Raw genomic sequence first — 20,995 nt, forward strand, 5'->3', positions numbered from 1 at the left:
AAAAAAAAAAAAAAAAAAAAAAAAGCAAAGAAGGCGAGCAGAGTCGAAAGGGCGATACCAACCAACCTATGCGCCAAGCGTTCCACCACTTACCTGGCCACGTCCCTCCCATCTCAGTGCAGCGCAGTCGTCGTCCAACCTTCCCTCCCGTGTGTCGTGTGTGCCTCTCAATCCCAATCCCACGCCCACGCCCGGCACGCCCAACTCCGTCCGCGCGGGAAATCCCACCCACGCCCCCACGCCGGCACGCCGACCTCGCCCCCAACCCAGTAGGGGTAATACCAGGGACAGACACGACCCTTGACCCCACGCGCCCAGCCTCCGCGTATCCGCGCGTCCGCTCCAAGAGCAGGCAGAGATGCGCGCGTCCCTACCGTGCGTGCGTGCGTGCCTCGGCAAACAGGCGCTCCAGCGCAAGAAAGGAAGGAAGGCAGGACAGCGCAGATCGCTACCCGATCTCCCTGCACCTTCCCCATGTAATCCGTACCTTCCTTCCACCGTCCTCCGAGCTTCTCCTTCCCTAAACTAATCCGTAAATCCTCTGCTGGTTAGCCAAGCCACGTAGTCGCAATCGCAACCCGTGACCAGCAAATGCGCACCCTGACCTACCTACCAAACCCGCCTCTGAGCGGCGGAAGCTGCTCTTACGTAGCTGCTGGAGCGTACGGCCACGTGGGCATGGTAGTGGGTAGTGCGTACCTAGGTACGAACAGAGCAGTCACGGCCTAGCGGCCGGCAGTTGGCACTTCGTGCATGACGTCAACCACGCGCGGGCTAAATTGAGCGATTGCGCTAGGCGCGGATAGGGAAAGCGCGGCGAAGCGGCGGTTTGCGGTCGTGTCGTGGATACTGGACGGGAATAAGGGAGCGGATCTTGCAAGGCTGATCGCCATGGTCCAAAACGCCGGTGCGTGGGTAAATAGGTAGGTGGTGGATTTGCGGCTGAGTGATGAGTGATGAGTGATGGGTGATGACTGTGCTCGGTGGGACTACTCTAGGTATGTAGGTGGGTGACCTACTTACGTGGTATGTGGGGGATTGTGACGTTGTGGGCTTCTTTGGAGGTTTGGTGTGCGTTGATTGTTCTTGAGTTGAGGTGATGTTCACGCTCATGTTTACGTTAATGTTGGTTTGTTATAGACTTCACATGGCAAGGCAATGGCAAACTTGAGTAAAGTTGAAAAGACGACAAAGCGTCAATAAAGTTGGTAATTGAGTACAGTCTCGTAAGACAGATGGAACGCCAACCCATGTTGGCCGTGGCCTTCTACGCTGTGTAGAAACATATCTACCCGAAAGTTCAAAAACATGCAAACAAGAAAAAGAACAGTTTCCAAGCCCTGATAATCCCCTGTTACCGGTCGATTATGTCCATGCCCGGGCGTTGGGAAACGCCAGTACGCCTTCCTCGTTCCATCCTGGGTCGAATCGTCGTGGTTGGAGTGTAGTAGTCGAGGGTATCATTGGTCAACAAAGACCATGACTGATGATCTTCGGAGCATCATCCAGTCGCTTAGATGTGGATGGTGGAAGCGCCGTGGCCGCACTTGTTGCAGCCAGGGGTGGCCGAAGCATGCCAGTCGGCATCAACAGACTTGACGCTGGAGATGGACGAGCAGGAGGAAGGGTTGCGGTTGAGGGCAGGGCGCTTCAGAGCAGCGACCTTCTTGGACTCAGGGCAGGTGCAGGGCTCGGCGGGCTTGTTGGTGGAGCGCCAGTCCCAGACGGGGCCGTCCCAGGAGTCCCAGTCCTGCTCGTAGGAGACAATGGCGGCCTTCTCGGCCTCGAAGGCAGCGGCGTCAGCGGTGGCACGCTGAGCCTTGCAGAAACCGGTGCAGTTGGCAGGCATTTTTGTTGTTGTGATGGTGGTAGTCGGTCTTTGGTTGGAAAGAGGGACTTGTGTCGGAAGTGTTTGGTTGTAGGTAGTTGAGAACGATGGACTTGTGTGTGTGTGGATGGAGAAGAAAGACGTCTTCCCCTCGCCGACCCCAGGATTATATATACCCCATTGCTCAGGTGGCCTCTCCTCGGCCGGCCCAGAAGTTTTTTTCTCGCCAGAGATTTTCTGTGGAGATGGCGGCGTTGCGATGGCGGGAGGGCTTGTGTGGCGTGGTCTTGGGGGGAGATCGGCGGCAGGGGCTTTCGAGGGTCCGGCGCTTCCGGATTCGGTGTTGCGTCCAAGGCATCACGCATCGCTCCACAACTCTCCGCTTTTTCCTCCCGAGGCAGATCCATCTGCCTGCAGGCCAACGCGCATCGCTGAACTGATCGCCTGCCAACGACCTTGCCACCGCCAACTTTTCCCAACTTTTCGAGCCAGGAGTCTGGCCGATTAAGTGCCGGTCTGTGACAACGGTTCGAATTCCGCGCGCCCAGGCCGCACGCCTCCCTGGCTGTGCTGCTGCCGCTATGGAAAAAACTCGCTTGGATCGCGGGAGCTGCCTGCCGCCGGCTTTTCGTACGTACCGAGCACGGCGAAATGATCATCTGCACCCTCTCCAGTCCCTGCAGCTGATGCTGACCGCCGAAAAGGCGCTCCTCCGACCCCGGATCTCAGCACCGTCAATCCCCAAGGGATGCTGCGTCGGATTTGCGGAAGCCTGTGGAAGCCCTGAATATCGCGAGACCGACTTGCTGCAGCCCGCCTCTTCGGTGTGAGCACGTCGACTTGTCCCTGCGTTCTGCCTATAGCATTCACCGCACCTTGGAGGCAACTCAGCCGCGCCGCCGCCGTTGGCTGCCTGGTGGCGAGACTGCCTGCTGTTTCTTGCAGCTGATACGAAGTCGGCCGCCGTTGGCCTCGCTTCCCCGTTCCCGCCCCCGCCCGGGGTACTTCGTACGAGCAGCAACAGGCGTGATCTCGACGCAATGGACGCGTGTGCGATAGCAAAAGCAAGACCTCCAGGGCGGAGTGCATGCTGTCCTCCCCGCCCTTTGCTAGTCGTCTGACTCTGGGGCTCCCGCATTCTCTCCTCATTCTCACGAGAGAGGTCGAAATAAGGAGCCTGACCGTGAAGATTCTAGCCGCGTCCATTGACCCAAGCTTTCCTCCCCAGTGTGCAGGCTCCACGTGCCTAGCGCCACGCGCGCTGTCATCTCCACACTCCGCACTCGTCTATCGTGTCTTTCCCATTCGGGCTTAGCGTGGGTGTTGACCTGAGCGGAGCTTTTGCTCGGCGCGGGAGGATCGTGTGTTCTAGAAGGCCCGCGATCCTGGCCTGGGGAAGATCTCCTGAGAAAACTTCTGGACCGCGTCCTTGGATACTCGCCACGCAGCCAACCTTCTATCTATTTTTGGCCTGCAGTCGAAAGCGCCACGCTCGCTAGGCTTGTTTCCGCGGCTCTGCCCCAATTCCCAATTCCCGCCGTCCTTCAACCTGTGAGTCGGCCAACGCACGTGATCGTTTTTGGCCTTCAACAAAAACCAGTTCGATAGAACGCCACCGATCGCCCGTAACAGCGTCTATTGAGCGAAAACTGGTCATGCAGCTTGCATCCTTTTGCATTCGCTCGTTGCGCACGGATGGGTCAACATGCGGGCAGATAACAGCAAATCGAACCAGGACGAGTCATTTGCATCAAGCCCAGAACAGCCTACGGGCGCGACGATGCAAGCAGCTAATCGAGCACCAAGGAAGCGTTGGAATCCCACCCAACCTTTGCGATTCCACTCCATTGTTTCAGAAACTTACAGCACGAGCGCCAACTCAGCGCGGGGCCTAGTGGCCGCCCGTTGGCGTGCGGGGGCAGACTCGAGTTCCCCAGTCAGTGGCGTGTTTCGTTGATGGCGATACCCCTCGGTCTTCTGGACTGGCTAGTAGTGCCTGATATGAAGCGGGTCTATATAAACCCCTCTAGTGGGTTTGCTCGTTCAAGTCTTGCCTGGAGGCTATGAGAGTAAGAATCGGCAGACAATCTGAATCGGCAGACAATCTGCCCAGGCAGCTCGTACAAATGTTGCGAAGACTCGAAAGGAGATGAGGTATTACACTAACTCTAACTGCTTATAGAGCCTGGGGCCGGCCGAACTTATAGAACCTCGCAGAAACGTTTCTCGCAGGGCTCATGATGAGGGTGTGTCGTGCTCGCAGCTGGTTGCAGCCAGGATAGTTTATACGATACGGTTGTCCGCGTTGGAATGGCGGTTGGGCTATCGAGTTACTGCTACTCCTATGGTCTTGGGGTTAAAGACGGATTTACAACGGCGGCATCAATATTGTCTTTGTGGAGGCTGTTGTCTCGATGTCTGTTGCCCGTCGGGCGCGTCGAGTGGTGGGTGTCTGGTGGGTAAAAAGCTGGCTTGGCTGTCCCCCTACATACTCCTAGATCTTTAGAGGAGATACCACAAGGAGGTGCGGAGTAGGGGTATGTCTCCTCCGATGGTGTGTTTTGACGGAAGACACTGCTCTCGAAGAAGAGGGTATTCTCTCGTTATTGACGTTCTTCATACTATCAGATAGTGAGTGAGTGGGCGCGCGGGCAAGTAGGCGATGGCGGTACTCCGGGTCACAGCACAGCAGAATGGGTACGCAGTTATCTACGCATTTGGAGTGGTTCTTCCTGGCCTGTATCTGGGGACTTGGACATAATCCTAGCTACACAAAAATAAGACGAGTTGTTTGTACTCCTAGAACACCGTGTGGCGGGTTGATGGTGGTTGCATTGGCAGCTTCGATGGACTGCTCTGAGATGTTGTCCAGAGTGCACTCCTCGGTGTCTTTGAGGCCCTGCGGACGGCGCTTGGCTTGCTATCAGTCGCCCGCAAAGCACAGCACACATGAAGAGAGGCGAGTCGTGGTTGATGACATTTATCGGTTGTCCGCCGCCAAGTCGCACGTGACCATCCCGGCGCGGGCGAAAGCCAACCGCGTAACGGCAGCTTGGCTACAGCTCGGAGCTATCCACGTCCAGCTCAACATCGTCGCCTTCACCCCTCTGACATCTCTCCCACCCCGCCCTCCAACGGCGTCGCCCCCTCTCGGACGCACTCTCCTCTACATTTGCCGCCACACTCGACCGGACCAGCATGGCTGACCGCTACTCGTTCTCGCTCACGACGTTCTCGCCCAGGTAAATACAAGCACCCGCAATCAAGAGAACTGTTGCTGATGGCTGTATAGCGGAAAGCTGGTGCAGATCGGTGCGCCTACCCCTCAGCTCCCAAGCGATAATACCGAGCTTGCAGTTGCTGACCTGACCACCAGAGTATGCCCTCAACGCCGTCAACCAGGGCGTCACGTCGTTAGGCATCAAGGGTAGGCATGAGAGCTGCCATTTCCAGACATGAGACAAGACGGACGCTAAGATTCGTGACAGCGACCAACGGCATCGTGCTCGCCACGGAGAAGAAGTCGTCTTCGCCGCTCATTGATGCGCAATCGGCATCCAAAGTCAGCCTGATCACGCCCAACATCGGCATGGTCTACTCGGGCATGGGACCGGACTACCGCATTCTCGTCGACAAGGCGCGCAAGGTCTCGCACACCAACTACAAGCGCATCTACAACGAGTACCCGCCCACGAGGATATTGGTGCAGGATGTTGCGAGAGTCATGCAAGAGGCCACGCAGTCGGGCGGTGTCCGTCCGTACGGCGTCAGCTTGCTGATTGCCGGCTGGGACGACGGCATCGAGCCGGAGCAGGAGGCGAAGGATGCGGGTGACATCGATGCCGAGAAGGCGCGGGCGACGGGCAAGACCGGAGGTATCCTGAAGGGCGGCCCGAGCCTGTACCAAGTCGACCCTAGCGGCAGCTACTTCCCGTGGAAGGCCACCGCCATCGGCAAGAGCGCGACCAGCGCAAAGACGTTCTTGGAGAAGCGGTACACGGAGGGCTTGGAGCTGGAGGATGCGATCCACATTGCCCTCCTGACGCTCAAGGAGACCATAGAAGGCGAGATGAACGGCGACACCGTCGAGATTGGTAAGCGCTCGGCTTCGTTCTCCCGTCAAGCTTGCACTAACCCCGTTCAGGTATCGTAGGACCCCCGGAGGACCGTCTGCTTGGATACGAGGGCGTGGAGGGCGCCAAGGGCCCGCGTTTCCGGAAGCTGAGTCCCCAGGAGGTCGAGGACTACCTGACCAACCTGTAGCGGAGCAGCGTTTCGGCGTTAATGCATATTAGTGCATGTGCTTGATGGATAGCGGCATGGTATCACGTCCAGTAGAGTGCCTGGCAAGGCATGATGTAGACTAACTCGACTACTATGAATGACATGCAAGCGAGTTACGCTCCCAACTCCGGACTCTGAACCTCGAATATCTAGGAGCGTGCATCACACGCTTCCATAATCGCACAAAGTCCTGCAAAGCACGCGTCTCATCTACTACCGCCCACAAGACCCAGCTTAATCAACCCATACATCCATCTCATGCACCCAGTTTCCACATATCTTCCAATCAGACCCATCTACCTACCTACGTACAAACTCCTACGTACAAACTCCTACGTACAAACACCCTAACTAACCAGATAGGCACTAAAACCGCGACACACATCCCACGTCCCTGCCTTACACCAACAACCACCGCCAACTACCTCTCTAACCTGTTCAACTGCACTCGGCTCACGCGTATCGAGAGATCCGCCTTGCATGTATGCCCTAAGGGCTAAGATTGTCGGCCTACCCACCCAGTCCGCCAGCACATCTCGTTTCCCGTTCTCCGTTCTCCGTTTCCGTTTACATTCTCATTTTCAATTAGGACAGTTTCTCTCAGCCTTCAGTCTTTACCACGGTGGTTGTTTGCGTTTGGATTGCCGATGAAGCAGTGCGCAATGCGAGACCGTCGAAATGCTACCTATCTAGGTGAGAGCGAGGCGCAAACAGGCGGCGTCAGTGACGTTGCATTGCTCAAAGCACTGAATGGACAGGTGGAGCAAACTGCGTACACAAAGCGAAAGTGAGTCTTAAAATGCAAGCAAGCCAGTAAAGCAAAGAAATCGTTGGTCCCATTAGACAGCCAGGTTGTCACACCTAGCTAAGTAAGTAGTGACGAAAGCCGTCATTTTCGGCAACTCTACCACGGCGCCGCCCGCCCGCTCTGCCGCCAGCTCAAAGTCTCACCCCCAACCGTCTCCACCACGCACCCATCTAACCAGCCAAACGCAGCAGACCCAAGTGACGAGGTAAGCAAGCGAGCAACCAGCACCACCAGCAGCACCATCAGCACCACCGCTCACCCACCCAGCTTCCCTCACGACCTACAGCTGCTTCGGAACAACAAGCCGGCGCGTGTTGACGGCCTGGCCATGAACAGCACCACTGAACGTAGTCTCGAGCTCGCGCTCCGTGATATCGAGCAGCAGCCAGTAGGCGGCATTGCGGGAGTCAGCGCGGGCGAAGAGGACGACCTCGGCGTCGTGCGGGCCCGTGTGCTCGATGAGGACGGCGGCGTACGTGGGTGTCGCGCTGTCGTTGTAGCGGTAGTTGACCACGTCGAGGAACTTGTTGGAGCCGCGCAGGCAGCGCGCGTTGCCTGTGTGAGAGAGCGCTGTCAGTGTGTGCTGTTAAGGCTTGCATGGGCGGTGGGGTGGGGTGGGGTAAGATGAGATAGGACTTACGGATGATGCGCGTGTACAGTCGCTCGAAGACTTCTGTCTCTTTGCTCTGCGTGCTTGACGGGAGCTCGATCTCGCGCACGTCCATGGTGGTGGCTTTGGAGGGGCTGGAGGGGGGTGCGTGTTGCGTGAGTTGGTGAGAGGTGAGGGCACCCACTCGGAGAGAGGGGGAAGAGACTAGTAATATCTTTAGTATCTAGGATGGAGGCTGCGGAAACTCACTTTTGACTAACTTGGAGTGGGTGTGAACGGTATATGCGTCAGTGATGGTTTTGCGGTGGTTGAGAAAGAAAGAAAGAAAGGACGAGACGGAGTTTATATATTTACATCTAGACAGCCGTAGGTGCACGGGCCTTGGGCTGTTGCCATTCACCTTCTTGCAGCCACCTTTTCTTTGGAGCTGGCGGTCGGAATTGATATTGTCGTGTGTGGGATGGCATTCAGTGTTGCAGCTCTACACCTACAGTTGCGTTTGTTCTTTCAGACTGATTGTCTGATTGTGAATATAGTGAAAGAAGACAATGATTCTTGAACTTTGTTATCCAAGAAACGAGGACGACAGTGGACATAATTACTGGTGTATGTACTAACCAGCATCATGACGAAAAGAAAAGTTGCCTTACCGACTCCAGGTCCCGTATGTATGGAGTGGAACGAAATCAAGCTATGGTGTATGTAAGTATGTGTACATCTAAAGATCTCTTTACTTATATCCAGACAGACATGTAGTCAGGAAAGGAGTATTCCATCGGGACTGCTTGTATCCTTCCCCAACTCGCTAGAGGTAAATCTCGCTCAACGGTGACGGACATTATAGAGGCACCTTCTGATAATAGAAGCAGGGCTTGTTCTTGTGGTCATTTGTTGTCGTTGTATCAAAGTCCACGTTGAGTTGTCGTCGGCGGAGAGTCCGTTGGCAGCAACCATGCCAAGCCCTTTGCTTAGACAACTCTGTGGCTGATGGTTGATGTGTATGAAGAGCGGTAGTACAAGGAATCTAATTTGCTGACTGGGTAGGCAATTCTTTGAGTGAAGATGGGTGCTTTTCCACAGCCAGATTTAGTATAGATTCGACGATATCCACAATGAGTGCAGAATCACAGGGCTTCCAGAGCATGTGATGAAGAAAGCCAGGAATCGGTATTGCGATAGTGATAGTGATAGTAATAGCATAGAGGTAGATAGACGGAATCACAACGTAAGGGTTTCCCGGGAGAAAAGATTATGGAAAGGCGTGGAAGGGCGAGAAGGAAAGAGGTGGGAGGTGGTTTGCGGCAGGCGCGTGCGGGCGGCTCTTTCCCGCAGTCGTCCCTGCCGTCCACCGCCCTGCTCGCTTAGCGGGCGCTCGGACCAGGGAGCCAAGGATAAAAGGGCTCGCCCTCCCCCTCCAAACCCTCTTCTTTTCTTCTTCATCTTGGTGCAAGGGCATTACGCATATCAGTGAGGATTCGTCCGAGATTGCGTTTTTGCTAGTTGAAAACTACAACTACTGACCGCTCCTGTTGGTCTTCGGATCGGCGGGGAATTTTTGAACCCCTTACAAAGACTTTTCGTGTCTTTTCATTGATGCTTTCGCCTTGCGCGGGACTTTGAGGAAGAACGCACGTCATCACTGATCGTCCGACATGTCGTCTTCTATCTGCCTTCAATCTCGGCGTCTGTCACCTTCGTCGCTGGCGCGCAGCTATGAGCTTTTCGCGGTGACGCGTCTTCGCGGTCGCGTTGCTGCCTGCCAGGCTGCTGCGACCCCATCGCGAAGCAAAGTCAAGGTCCTGCGTCTTGGAGATGCGACTTCAGTAACATTCGCAGTACAACTCCGGTGCCAAGTGTCACCAGCTACACCAACCACATACCTGCCTTCCAAACCTCAAGCCTCAGACCTCGGATCTCAGCCCGTTCGCCGCCACGTGTTTCTTAGCAGTCTTCGCTGTTCACCTCGCAGTGAGGCGAATACATAAAGCGCATGTCAAGATGCAATCTACAACATGATAATCGAGTACGCCGTCTCAGACTCGGGTTCAAGGCATACCGTTAAGATCTTACGTTTCTTCAGACTACAAGACGGATGGCCCTGATGGTGGTTCTGGACCAACTCTTGGTTACCTATAATCCATCAACAGCTGACGTTTTAAGATTCCGAATAGGCGGTCTGTACTGCGCCCTAAGCCGTCACACTAGATCTTCAAGAGATCGCCTGTATCCAAGACGTGACACTTAGATGTTCATTTATCTTAACGTGTGACTGAAGACACACTTGGCTGCTGTCTTCCATTACTGTCACGCCTTGTCCCATATTTTGTTTGAACATACTCAGACGTCAAGGCTGTCTAAGCAGGATGATTAATTTTTAACGATGACCAACCACAGGGTAAGGATAACCACACACCACGCTACTGCGCCGCTAGAGCACATTACCATACCCTCATCCCCTGTCCGCGTTTCGCGTCCCGTCAGCTGGGGCGCAGGGCTCATACTCCGCCAAAGACAAAGAACGCCTTCAAACCGCCTTCCTTTTCAAAAAAACGACCTTCCCTCTGGAAGGCCTAGCTGGCAAAACTCATCGACGTTCGCGGACGCGCCACAGTCACTTCGCTGCCATTGCGGCTCGATCAGGCACGGAGGCGCAAGCCTAAAATAGAAAACCACGGGGCGATTTCCGCGGGCTACGGGAACAAGGACAGCACCAAAGAAGCGACTACAGAATACTCGCGCATTTAACCGGTAGCGTAAGGAACGGACAGGCATCATAGACAGGGGACGCCGGCATGGTAAACTGTAAACATGTCTCTGAATATGTCTGGGTCCCGATATATATTTTCTCTACTTAGCAGGTAACTATTAAATTTACACCTTATCAAGATCTACTACCAGTAGGACCCTTTCCCGAGTAATATATCGTTGCGGAGGTATGATATTGAGCTGTAGCTAATAGAGCTTACAGCAGTTATTGGCTTAGGAAGCGCCTTCATTTTACTCACGTTGCACGGAAACACTCCCTGGTTCAATCTTCGCGCTAATGGTCAGACGTGTGTGTGTCTTATATGCAGGATCGACCACGCATGTCATCTCGGACAGGGCGTCATGCGGCCAGTGCGCCTAACGCCGCGTCTGCACGCGACCACCACATGCATGGCGGTTCTGACTTGTCGTTTTTGTAGATGACCTGTACGGGCCTTGCTTGCAGGTGTTAGACACGGTTTCGCGGGTTACGCTGGTAGTGTTGAGGATTGGGTAGGAGAGGGCTTCTTTGGCTCAGAAACCTGCACGGAGCCGATCAACCGCCGGGTTGTGTATGGCTGCCGGTAGCGTGCAGACGAGACAATGAGGTCAAGAAACATAATATGTACGAGTAGATGGCGGTGAGTGGGTTTGGTTCTACCAGATCATGCATGACGTGAATAATTGTGCGTGCTGATGTGCCGCTGGAAATGTATGGCGCACATCGTGACAGCGCCTCCTTGAGGTGGTCGCCACCATGAGAAGGACCTTTGTCGAAGCAGCCAGGACTGAATAGTTTATAGACAGCAGCAGAGAGAGCGAGAAAAAGAGAGGGGGGAGAGAGATAAAGAGCACTAGAGCAAGACAGTATGCCGTAAAGACGGCGGACTGCATTCCGGGGCGCCACCGAGCACCCACGCCAGCTCGCGCGCGCACCGGGGAGAGGCCACAGCGCTGGGGTAAGCGGAGATGACCCTGTCAGCCGTCGGAGACGTCTCCTTCAGACGTTCGAAGTTGTAGAGCTGGCCTACCTCTTCTGGACTGGGTGCATGGGGATGAGCGCGGTTTCTCGTCAGAGTGGTCGTCCGGCTCCGTCAGGTGCGACGGCCTGGTCTTAGGGCTGCCTAGGTGCCTTGGGGAAACTAGAGTACGCATGCATATGTATTTGATAATATGGGTGTCACTATGTGCGAGTACAAGATGCTGGAGAGAGCCTGCGCCTGCGCAGACTTGTGGCACGGCACGGACTAAGGGCTTGTTCCCCTGCTGACAGGGCACGTTGCAATCGAGTTCATGGGCTTGAGACGTTGGGTGTATGGGCGGCTATGGCGTCCGGATGTGTCGCACAATTGAGCGTCCAGTTTACGTCTCTAGCACAAAAGGACGTAAAAGGGATTGTTTTTCCTTCTTCCGGAGGAGGAGGAAATCCTCGGTCAAGTCGTGATGAGATCATTTGGGGAAGTGCAAGGGCTGACTGGGTGCGGACGTCGTGGCAGTGTCTGCAGTCGTGGCCACGCAGGCACGAGAAGAGGTACGGAGTATGGCATGGCATGGCAGACATGACATGGCATGGCAGGCAGGTTGTCGCAGCGAAAAAACACACCCATTGACAGCGAGCTTGCAGCGATTTGAAGATGCCATGAGGTTGGGCGAGGACGGACAAGTTGGAACTCTTGGCGCCAGGCCCGGCCAGGCGTCCCACAAGATGTTTTGATCATCTCCAGCGTCACCGACGGCTTTCTCTTCCACACGCCTCCCCCGCGCCTCAACCGCCCCCCGTGTCCGCCGTTACTTTGACGACTCGCCTTCAAGCCAACCGAGCAGTGCCTGCGAGGATTTCATTATCCAGCGCAGAGACCTCCTGACGATCAAGCGCGCAAACTTTCAATTCTTCAGGCTCCTCCTCCCCGACCAGCCCTGAGGCGCGTGCTCGTCACTTCGATTTCGGACAAAGGAATCGGACAAGCGTCAGCTAGCAACCCAAGAATCACTGCTCCGACAACTTTCGCATCCTCCTGTGGCTTTCACTAGTCATGGCTGAACCGACGCAGTTGGCTTGTAAGCCGCCCTCCTGGCCACTTCCCAGCCTCCGCACAAAACTGACGCGCGCCCTCTTGCAGACCGCACCCTGAAGGGCATTGGCGTTCTCAACGCCGCCCCAGTCTACGAAGAGCTTCCCGGCTTCGCCAGGTGAGTCCGTGCCTGGAGCTTTCCGCTGTACCGATCGCATTCTGACTTCGCCTCCCGCAGACCCGAGGGCAACCTTCGATGCTGCTGCTACTCTCCCGACGGTAAATACTTTGCCTGGGCTTCACCCGAGCAGTATGTTCCTCCACGACTTCTCTCTTAACGCAAGATAATGACAGTGAGCTAGAGTTTCCGTCATTGATGCTGCCGTTGGACACGTCATCACCACCCTTCCCGCGGAGAACGTCTACGAGCTTGGTTTCTCCCCTCTCGGCACGTACATCATCACCTGGCAGAGGCCCTCGAAGGACGAGACTGGCAATGCCACGAAGAACTTGAAGGTCTGGAGGACGATCGATGAGAGCGCTGGCGCCGAGGGACAAAGGAATGTCGTCGGCCAGTTTGTGCAGAAAAACCAGACTGGCTGGAACTTGCAGTACACCGCCGACGAGCGCTACTGCGCGCGCTGCGTCACCAATGAGGTTCAATTCTACGAAAGCGGAGATCTGGGCACCGTCTGGAACAAGCTTCGCGCTGAGGGCGTCACGGACTTTGCTGTTTCGCCGGGCAAGAACCTTTCAGTTGCTGTTTTCATTCCGGAGCGCAAGGTACTCAGTTCGCATGCGATTGGAGATGACTTTGCTAATCGATGTATAGGGCCAACCCGCCGCAGTCAAGGTCTTCCTTGTTCCCCAGTTCAACTCTCCTGTGTCGCAGAAGACTTTCTTCAAGGGCGACAAGGTGCAGCTCAAGTGGAACGCGCTGGGCACTAGCGTCATTGTGCTTGCCCAGACCGATGTCGACAAGTCGAACAAGAGCTACTACGGCGAGACGAACATGTATATCCTGAGCGCCAATGGTGGATTCGACGCCAGGATTACGCTGGATAAGGAGGGCCCCATCCACGACGTGACGTGGTCCCCCAACTCGAAGGAGTTCGGTGTTATCTATGGATACATGCCCGCGAAGGCCACCGTCTTCAACCAGCGCGCCGTTGCGACGCACAACTTCCCTCTTGCGCCCCGCAACACCATCCTCTTCTCGCCCCATGGTCGTTTTGTTCTGGTGGCTGGCTTTGGTAACTTGGCTGGACAGATGGACATTTACGATATTGAAAAGGACTACACTAAGATTTGCACCATTGAAGCTAGCAACTCGTCGGTCTGCGAGTGGAGCCCCGATGGCAAGCACATCCTCACTGCCACTACGAGCCCCCGCCTGCGTGTGGACAACGGCATGAAGATCTGGCACATTGGTGGCGGCATCATGTACCACGAGGAGATGCACGAGCTTTACCACGTCTGCTGGCGTCCTCAGGCGGACATCCAGCTTGACAGCAACCCCTTGACGGTTCCGACGCCGCACGCCTCGGCCCTCAAGTATCTAAGCACTGCCAAGACCCCCTCCAAGCCTGTTGGTGCCTACAGGCCTCCCGGTGCCCGTGGTACCAGCACTCCCCTCCACTTCAAGCGTGAGGACGAGGGTGGTGCTGCCTACGTCAACACCGGCATCTCTTCCACGTCCGGCAACATCAACAGCAACGGCTTCGGACGTCCCCGTCAACGCATGGTCCCTGGTGCCGACCCCACCGAGCACGTTCCCTCGGGAGCGGCCCCTGGTGGAGGTGTCAGCCTCGCCGGCACCGGCGAAGGCGCCGACGGCGAGTTGTCCAAGGCGGCGCTCAAGAACAAGAAGAAGCGCGAGGCCAAGAAGGCCAAGGAGGCCGCGGACAAGGCCGCTGGTCTGAACGCCCATGGCGGGCAGCAGGGCCGGGGACACCCGCACTCGCACTCGCGCAGCCCGGACGGCCGCGACGGCCGGACCCACGAGCGCAACCGCTCGCGCGGCAACTCGGGCGACGGGCGCGCGCCCAGCAAGAACCGGCAGCAGAGGGGCCCGCCGCAGCAGTTCCAGCAGGGCCAGAACGGGCAGCGGGCGGCGGCGCCGCCGGCCGTGGCGCCGCCTGCGCCGACGCAGCAGGTGCCGGCGCCGGATGTGACGGTAACGTCGCCGGGCGGGGCTAGCGCGCACGACAAGAAGGTGCGCAGTCTGCTGAAGAAGATGCGCGCGATTGACGACTTGAAGATGCGCCAGGCGGGCGGCGAGAAGTTGGAGGATACGCAGATCAAGAAGATTGCGACTGAGGAGGGCATCAGGAAGGAGTTGGATGCGCTGGGGTTCCAGGGTTAAGTAGGTCCGTTATTGTTGTCGACGGATGGATGGAATTGGAGCTTGGCGCGGTGGCTAGGTATTCTATTTAGGACCTACCTTAGCGCTGGCCTTTTTGTTCTTGGTTCTTGGTTCTTGGTGCTTGGATGATCTGATTTGATGTGATTGACGGTGATGGGGTGAGTCGGTTGGTTGGTTGGATGGTTGGGCGGGTGAGTGGGCAAGTGGGTGGAAAGGATGGAGATGGTGCTTGAGAGCAGCGGGTGGTTGTGCATTCGGATGGATGGACTCGAAAAGCGTGTGGGTGTGTGGGTGGATAGACAGACAGGCAGACAAGCAGACAAGCAGACAGACGAAAAAGCAACCTACCTAGTTACGTGACGCGTGGAAGGGTGATGGGGCATGCCGTGCCGTGTCGTGTACTGTACTTTATAAAAACATCCATCACACCCAGGAGTACGAGGGAGTACGTGTAGGTGGGTGCTAGGTATCATCTCCCTCCCTATATACCTACCATAGGTATATCTACACAACCACAGCCACACCTCATAGTCTAAATGTGAGACGGGGCCGCCCGTCCTTGTACGCTGTGATGGTGGTGATAGCGATGTAGCAGACAAGATGTATATACCTACAGTGGAGAAGAAATCCACGGGAAAGGGGTGAGGGCGTGGATGTGGGTGCTGGCGTTTTACTCGGCGGTGCAGCGGTGGGTCGAGGTAGGCACGAGTAGTGCGTGATCTGTTTGTGTCTATCTGTATGTATGTATAGAGCAGGCAGGCTTTTTTCCGGGCACACGCGCGCACGCAAACCACCAAGAAATCACCTCTGCTTACCACGCAGCGCAGCAAAAGCCCCGCAAAGCAGCAACCGCCCGCCCCCCTACCGATGATCCAGCTCATCGCCGTCCATCTCGACGACCTCAATCTCCTCGCCCCCAACCGGGCCACCCTTCTTCTTCTTCCGTTCGCGTTTCTTCTTCTTCCCATCACCATCCTCGCCCTGCTTCGCGAGCTGTTTCTGCCTTACCAACTCAGCGTGCCTCGCCTGCGCATCCTCGATCTCGCTCCTGCGCTGCTCGTTCTCGCGCTCCAGCTCCTCAGCCACGACCTTGGGGTCGCGGAAATACTCGTCCGGCTTGCCCGTCTTCTGCTTGTAGAGCTCAAAGTCCATGGGCACGGTTTCGCCGACCAGGGCCGCCTTGATGCGCTCGGGCGCCAGGCGCTCTTCTTTCACGAATTTGCGCTTGACGTTTGCCCGCGTCTTGCCCGCGAACATCTTGCTGATGATGAAGAAGTCCGTCCCGAACATCTTGAGCGCCTCGTAGAAGGCGTCGGTGTCTTCGTCGGTCCAGCGGTCTGCCCGTGTTGGGCCCCATGTCGTCCGCTCCCGTGGGTCTTTGCGGTTCGCTTTGATCCACGACATCGACGTCACGCGCGTTGTCAGGTCGTTTTCTTCCACTTCTTGCAGCGCCGATTCATCTTCCAGCGCTTGCGCGTGCCGGTCTACTTGCGTCGACGACGTGTCCAGGATCATGCGGCCGTTGACCAGGCGCATGCGCGGCCCGCCTGCTGTGGGTACTTCCGCTGCTGCGGCTTCGTTGATCTGTGCCAGTGCCGCGTCGCGTTCGGCTTGCGTGTTGACCACTTCTTCGCCCATGGCAATGCGTTCGCGCTCCTCGATGCGCTTGCGCTTCTCTTCGTCCCAGTCGATCTTGGAAAGCGCCTCCTCTCTGTTGGATGGGACGCCGACCATGGTAAGATCATATGTCAAAACCCCCATAGGCATCGACTGGTCGTTGATTCGCGTCTTTTCGGGATTGTCGTGATCCTCGTCGTCAAATACTAGGTGGCTATTGATCCCCGAGGGGCCCTTGCGAGGCGCCACGGCTTGTTCTTCGCTATCACCAGTGGTGACCACATCACCATCCGCGGTAGCTTTCGGTAGAGGCTTCTTTCTCAGTCGTTTGGGCTTTGGGGCCTCTGCGTTGCCATCTCTTCCATTTTGTGCCTCTGTCGCAGTGCGCTTCTTACTGACACCCTTGTCCTTGCGAGGTTTCCGTGGCTTCTTAACTGGGGCATTCTGCGTTGCCGTGTTCGTGGTATCTTCTGCTGTTTGCCCGTCTGCTGTAGTAGCTTGTGTCTCCCCAGTTCCTGATTGTGCCTCCGTTTGGCTATCTGGGGTAGTTTGTTCCGATTCGGTAGCATCCGTCGTAGCCGCCCTTCTTCTCCTCGCTGCGTTGACATTCGGCGCCCTCTTGTTTCGAACAGCTGTTACCGCACGAGTTTCCGTCCCAGTTCGCGCTTGAACGTCATCCGACGTGCTGGTATTCGTTGTCTCTTCTGCCTCCCTTTGCTCCGGCTCTTGGAGTGTTTCCCGAGTCTCCTGCGGAGTTTCCTGGGGAGCAGGCGCTCTCCTGGAAGGTCTTGTTACCCCGGTAGTAGCACCCATCACCTCGCGAATGGCATCCTGATTCGTGAATCTCGAGGTGGCTGTTTTCTTACTCCGACCCGTTGTGTTCGTGCTGGTAGCAGCCGTAGTAGCCGTCTCCTCCCCAACCTGTCCATTGCTTTGCCGTCGCCCATCCGCTACTTCAGCAACTGCCGAGGCAGTAAACCCGGCCCCGTCACCCCCGGCGGCCCTTGCTGGTGCCGCATTTTCCAATCCACGTACAACATCTTGAGCTACACTCCTTTCCGCTGAAGGAGGGCCCGAGACTGGGCCCGAGTTTTCTTGCGTAGAGCCTTGTGCAGAATCTTGAGCAGCTTGTGGCAGTTCGACTCTCTGGCGTTTGGGAGACCTCTCCCCATTTTCTACTGGGACGGCATCGCGATGCTCCGGGAGTCGTTCAGGCGCTTCTAGCGTAGAACTCGGCGATTGCGCAGGGATCGTAGGCGTAGGCTGCTGCGGCGCGTTCACTTGGGCGGAAGCGGGAGCTGCGGTAGCTGTCTCGGCTGGCGCGTCACCAGGCTGTGTCGCAGGAGGTGTGGGCAGGACATTTTGCCCAGTAGATTCCGCGGAGGGTTGGGGAGTGCTGGACGGAGTCTGTTCGGCGCTCGAGGCCAGAGATGTTGCTTCGGAGGCTCCGGGGCGGCGACGCGCCGTGACTTTTGGCGCGAATTTCTTGCCGGACTTGTCTGCGAGTACAAGTTAGAAAGAGCGCGCATTGTCTGGTAGTAGAGGCGGTCGTACTGATTACAGAGCTGCCAAATCCGAGGCCCGACATGGTGCGCGAGTAGGTGTGGGCAGCGGAGCAGGTGTTGGAGTTGAAAGTTGTAAGTGAGTCGCGCGTGCCTCGGTGTGGTGGGGCTTGATCGGCGACGGCGCCCATGCACACCCGCACTATAAGCCATCACGTGACCACTGCTATACATAATAGGCAACTGGAAGGTTGCGGAATAGGGTGTATTATTATTGTAGATAATCCAGCCAACGACCTTACTGTGCTACAAGGACAGTGATATCTACCTAATAACATAATCCTTCAAGCCGGTAAGCGCCAAATGCGCCCCCAGTGCCCCAATGTTATCCCTCAACACCACGGCCTCATCTTCCTTCCATGCCGTTCCTCCCACCAACTCCTCCAACGCCTCAGCACCCAGCAACTCCTGTAGATCATACACTGGGACTTGCCTGCCCCGCCACTGCATCGTCGGGTATTCGAGTGCGGGATACACAATCTGCGGCTGCAGGCGGGGCGGGGGCGGCTCTGTGAGCTGCTGGTAGGTGGGCTGGGCGCCCTTCTTCAAAGCGGCTTTCCGCGCAGTGGCTACAAGCTTTCGGACGACGGTTGCGAGTTCATCACCTTCGTCTATCGCCGCCATGACATCTGTGCGGACGCGGCGGAGGGCGGGCGACTCGGCGAGACGGCGGAGGAAGACCACCGCGCCTACATCCTCAACTTCCTCCAACCGACTTAATCCCTCCCCATCAATGCGTCTCACCACTCCCCCGCCCCCGGGCCGCACAAATCCCCACTGCAGCGCGCGGAACGCGACTTTTCTCAACAACCGTAGCACCAGGTCGGGCATGTCTTCCCGCCACGTGAGCTTGCGCGCCTCAGTGCCGACTCGCTCGAAGATCCGCATGTTCAGCGAGTCGCGCCAGCGGCCAGGGGCTTTGCCTTTCGCTCTGGCTTTGCCGCCGGCCCAGGCTGTTGCAAAGCCTCCTACCGGGGGTGGGGGCCCAAGATACTCTAGCCAGGATTGGCGCAGGAGTGTGTATGCTGAGGGGGCCGGGGGAAGGGGCTGTCCTGGTCCTGGAAGTGCGGCAGCTGAGAGTGCGGTGGGAAGAAGCCATGGCTCAGACGTCTCTGGGTGAAGGGTCGGTTGTAGGCGGAGGAAGAAGTGGCTTGGGAGGTGAGTGCCTGAGGAGCGGCATGCGCGGACGGGAGTGCCGAGTGCGTGGGCTGTGGTAGGGCGACGTTAGCTAGCTGGCGTGGATTGGACTGAATCATGCAAAGTGGCTTGCGAGAGGTGGGATATATGCGTACCGTACGGGTTGCGGTACAGCTTCTGCTGGAAGGGCGTCATGTCCTTAACTCGAGGCGGAGCGAGCTTCGGCTCTGTCCAGCGCTGGCGCGCAGCCTGCACTGCCGGGTCCATGATTGGTGGGAGGGGGAGGTTGCGGTTACGCCCGGTACGCATGCGGTTCGCCTTGTCGCCATGGTGGGTAGTAACGTTGTCGCTGGAGGTTGTTGGTTCGTCGCGTGCGGGATCTATGGGCGTGGTTGTGGAGGAATTGGACCTGGAGAGGCGCGCTAATGTGGGCCTCAAGGCATTCTGGCAGTTTTGGAGGGGGCACAGGCACCGCGATGGGCGATGCGCCAGCATGAGCTTGGGGAAGGTGGAACTCGGGGATGATGGGATTGGGATCTTTAATGCCATTGGAGATGCGGACGATGCGGCCAAAAATTTAGGGCCGGACAATCACCGAAGCTCAAAATCGTCATACCTACAGTACCAAGCACGAATACCTATTTACTGATTCAATTGGTATATGGCAACTTTCAAGTCCTCCCTAGCTATCCTCCTTCTTCTCCTCCGTGTCTCTCCGTTCCAGGATCTTGTCAATTATGCCCAAATCCTTAGCCTCCTCTGCCGCCATGAAATAGTCACGCTCCATCAATTTCTCAATCTGCTCCAGCGTATGCGGCTTCGTCATATGCCTCTGGTATATCTTGTTCAACTGCGTCCTGACGCGCAGAATCTCCTTTGCGTGAATCGCAATGTCGGAAGCTTGTCCAAAGTAGCCGCCGCTGGGCTGATGCACCATGACGGAGCTGTGAGGAAGGCAGAAGCGGTGGCCAGCAGCTCCACCACAGAGCAAGAGAGAACCCATGCTTGCTGCCTGGCCTATACAGATGGTTGTGACAGGAGAGCGGATATAGGTCATGGTGTCGTAGATAGCGAGACCTGTCCCGTCAGCCACCTCCCCCCCAAACGTTGCCTGTACGTGCCATACCTGCTGTAACTGAGCCACCGGGGGAATTGATGTAGAGGTTAATCGGCTTCTCCGGGTTGTCGGCTTCTAGGAAGAGCAGTTGAGCTACGATGTTTGCAGATAACGTTTCATCCACTTGGCCGTTCAAGCAGACAATGCGCTCCTATTGACGGTAATCAGAGGCTTGTCTTAGAAGCAGCTGCCGTTTTCAAAGCAGCTCTTACCTTCAATAACCGCGAGTAGATGTCATCTTCTCGAACAGTCAGTTTCGACCTCCCAGGATCTTACTGCACTTCACCCAGACTCACAGGTGTGCCAGCCACCACCCTACTCAGTCAGCTTCATCCCAAACTCTTTAAAGCCGAAGCACCTACGACCGTCTCCGTGACAAAGGGCGTCGGCGTCCATCCGCGGGGCGCGGGGGGCTGCGCATCGCGCGATAGGCCGGAAAAGGCGCGCAGGCCGGGCTGCCGAAGCACCGGCGACCTCAGTGCCCTCTGTGCGATCATTGACATTGTCTGACTGGCGGCGGTCGAGGTGAGACGCAGAGGTCGGAGCTGTATCGCGGACTTATCTAATCGGTCGGCTTCTTTGCGGCGCAGATCATCTGGCAGCGCGTCGCGCCGGTGCGCCGTTCGGCTCCAGTCGCGTCTGTCGCGACGCCCATCTCCACAACCGTGCCATCCACCCACCTTGCCAAGCATGGCTCCCGTCACCTCAAAGCGCCACTACGAGGAGGGCGACGATTACAGCATCGAATCCGCCGGCCCCAGTCAGCGCTACAACAAGCGTCCACGCCTGTCCACTGCCACTGAAGATGGCGACTTCAGCGCAACGCCCGTGGGTCTCGTCGAAGACGACGAGGGCTCCGCAGTCGATAATGAGGATCTCGCGGAAGATGATGAAGGCATCGCGGAGGACG

General features: G+C 56.8%; 5 protein-coding genes across 5 annotated transcripts; 2 read left to right on the forward strand and 3 right to left on the reverse strand.

Moving 5' to 3' along the window:
* Window positions 1–1,919: 1,919 nt before the first annotated feature.
* K452DRAFT_285094 (uncharacterized protein) lies at window positions 1,920–2,269 on the reverse strand. Its single transcript, XM_033540055.1, has one exon. It carries the CDS (start codon window positions 2,184–2,186, stop codon window positions 2,013–2,015), a length of 174 nt encoding a protein of 57 aa, XP_033400471.1. The 5' UTR covers window positions 2,187–2,269; the 3' UTR covers window positions 1,920–2,012.
* A 2,630-nt stretch (window positions 2,270–4,899) lies between these two features.
* Window positions 4,900–6,245, forward strand: K452DRAFT_285096 (uncharacterized protein). The gene is made up of 5 exons (XM_033540056.1): window positions 4,900–5,070; window positions 5,121–5,140; window positions 5,205–5,255; window positions 5,317–5,922; window positions 5,973–6,245. The coding sequence occupies exons 1-5, from the start codon at window positions 5,027–5,029 to the stop codon at window positions 6,089–6,091; spliced, it is 840 nt and encodes a 279-aa protein (XP_033400472.1). The 5' UTR covers window positions 4,900–5,026; the 3' UTR covers window positions 6,092–6,245.
* A 5,679-nt stretch (window positions 6,246–11,924) lies between these two features.
* K452DRAFT_266846 (uncharacterized protein) lies at window positions 11,925–15,011 on the forward strand. The gene is made up of 5 exons (XM_033538811.1): window positions 11,925–12,333; window positions 12,396–12,465; window positions 12,526–12,597; window positions 12,650–13,070; window positions 13,120–15,011. Exons 1-5 carry the CDS (start codon window positions 12,309–12,311, stop codon window positions 14,650–14,652), a joined length of 2,121 nt encoding a protein of 706 aa, XP_033400473.1. The 5' UTR covers window positions 11,925–12,308; the 3' UTR covers window positions 14,653–15,011.
* A 3,084-nt stretch (window positions 15,012–18,095) lies between these two features.
* Window positions 18,096–19,277, reverse strand: K452DRAFT_325239 (uncharacterized protein; the record flags this gene model as incomplete). Its single annotated transcript, XM_033544765.1, has 2 exons — window positions 18,096–19,039; window positions 19,124–19,277. 2 exons carry the CDS (start codon window positions 19,275–19,277, stop codon window positions 18,096–18,098), a joined length of 1,098 nt encoding a protein of 365 aa, XP_033400474.1.
* A 300-nt stretch (window positions 19,278–19,577) lies between these two features.
* Window positions 19,578–20,608, reverse strand: K452DRAFT_266849 (uncharacterized protein). The gene is made up of 5 exons (XM_033538812.1): window positions 20,448–20,608; window positions 20,382–20,400; window positions 20,298–20,323; window positions 20,095–20,236; window positions 19,578–20,045 (listed from the first exon to the last, which is right to left on the reverse strand). Exons 1-5 carry the CDS (start codon window positions 20,586–20,588, stop codon window positions 19,651–19,653), a joined length of 723 nt encoding a protein of 240 aa, XP_033400475.1. The 5' UTR covers window positions 20,589–20,608; the 3' UTR covers window positions 19,578–19,650.
* Window positions 20,609–20,995: the final 387 nt, after the last annotated feature.

The sequence above is a fragment of the Aplosporella prunicola genome (genome assembly GCF_010093885.1).
Source record: "Aplosporella prunicola CBS 121167 unplaced genomic scaffold K452scaffold_6, whole genome shotgun sequence".
Taxonomy (NCBI): domain Eukaryota; kingdom Fungi; phylum Ascomycota; class Dothideomycetes; order Botryosphaeriales; family Aplosporellaceae; genus Aplosporella; species Aplosporella prunicola.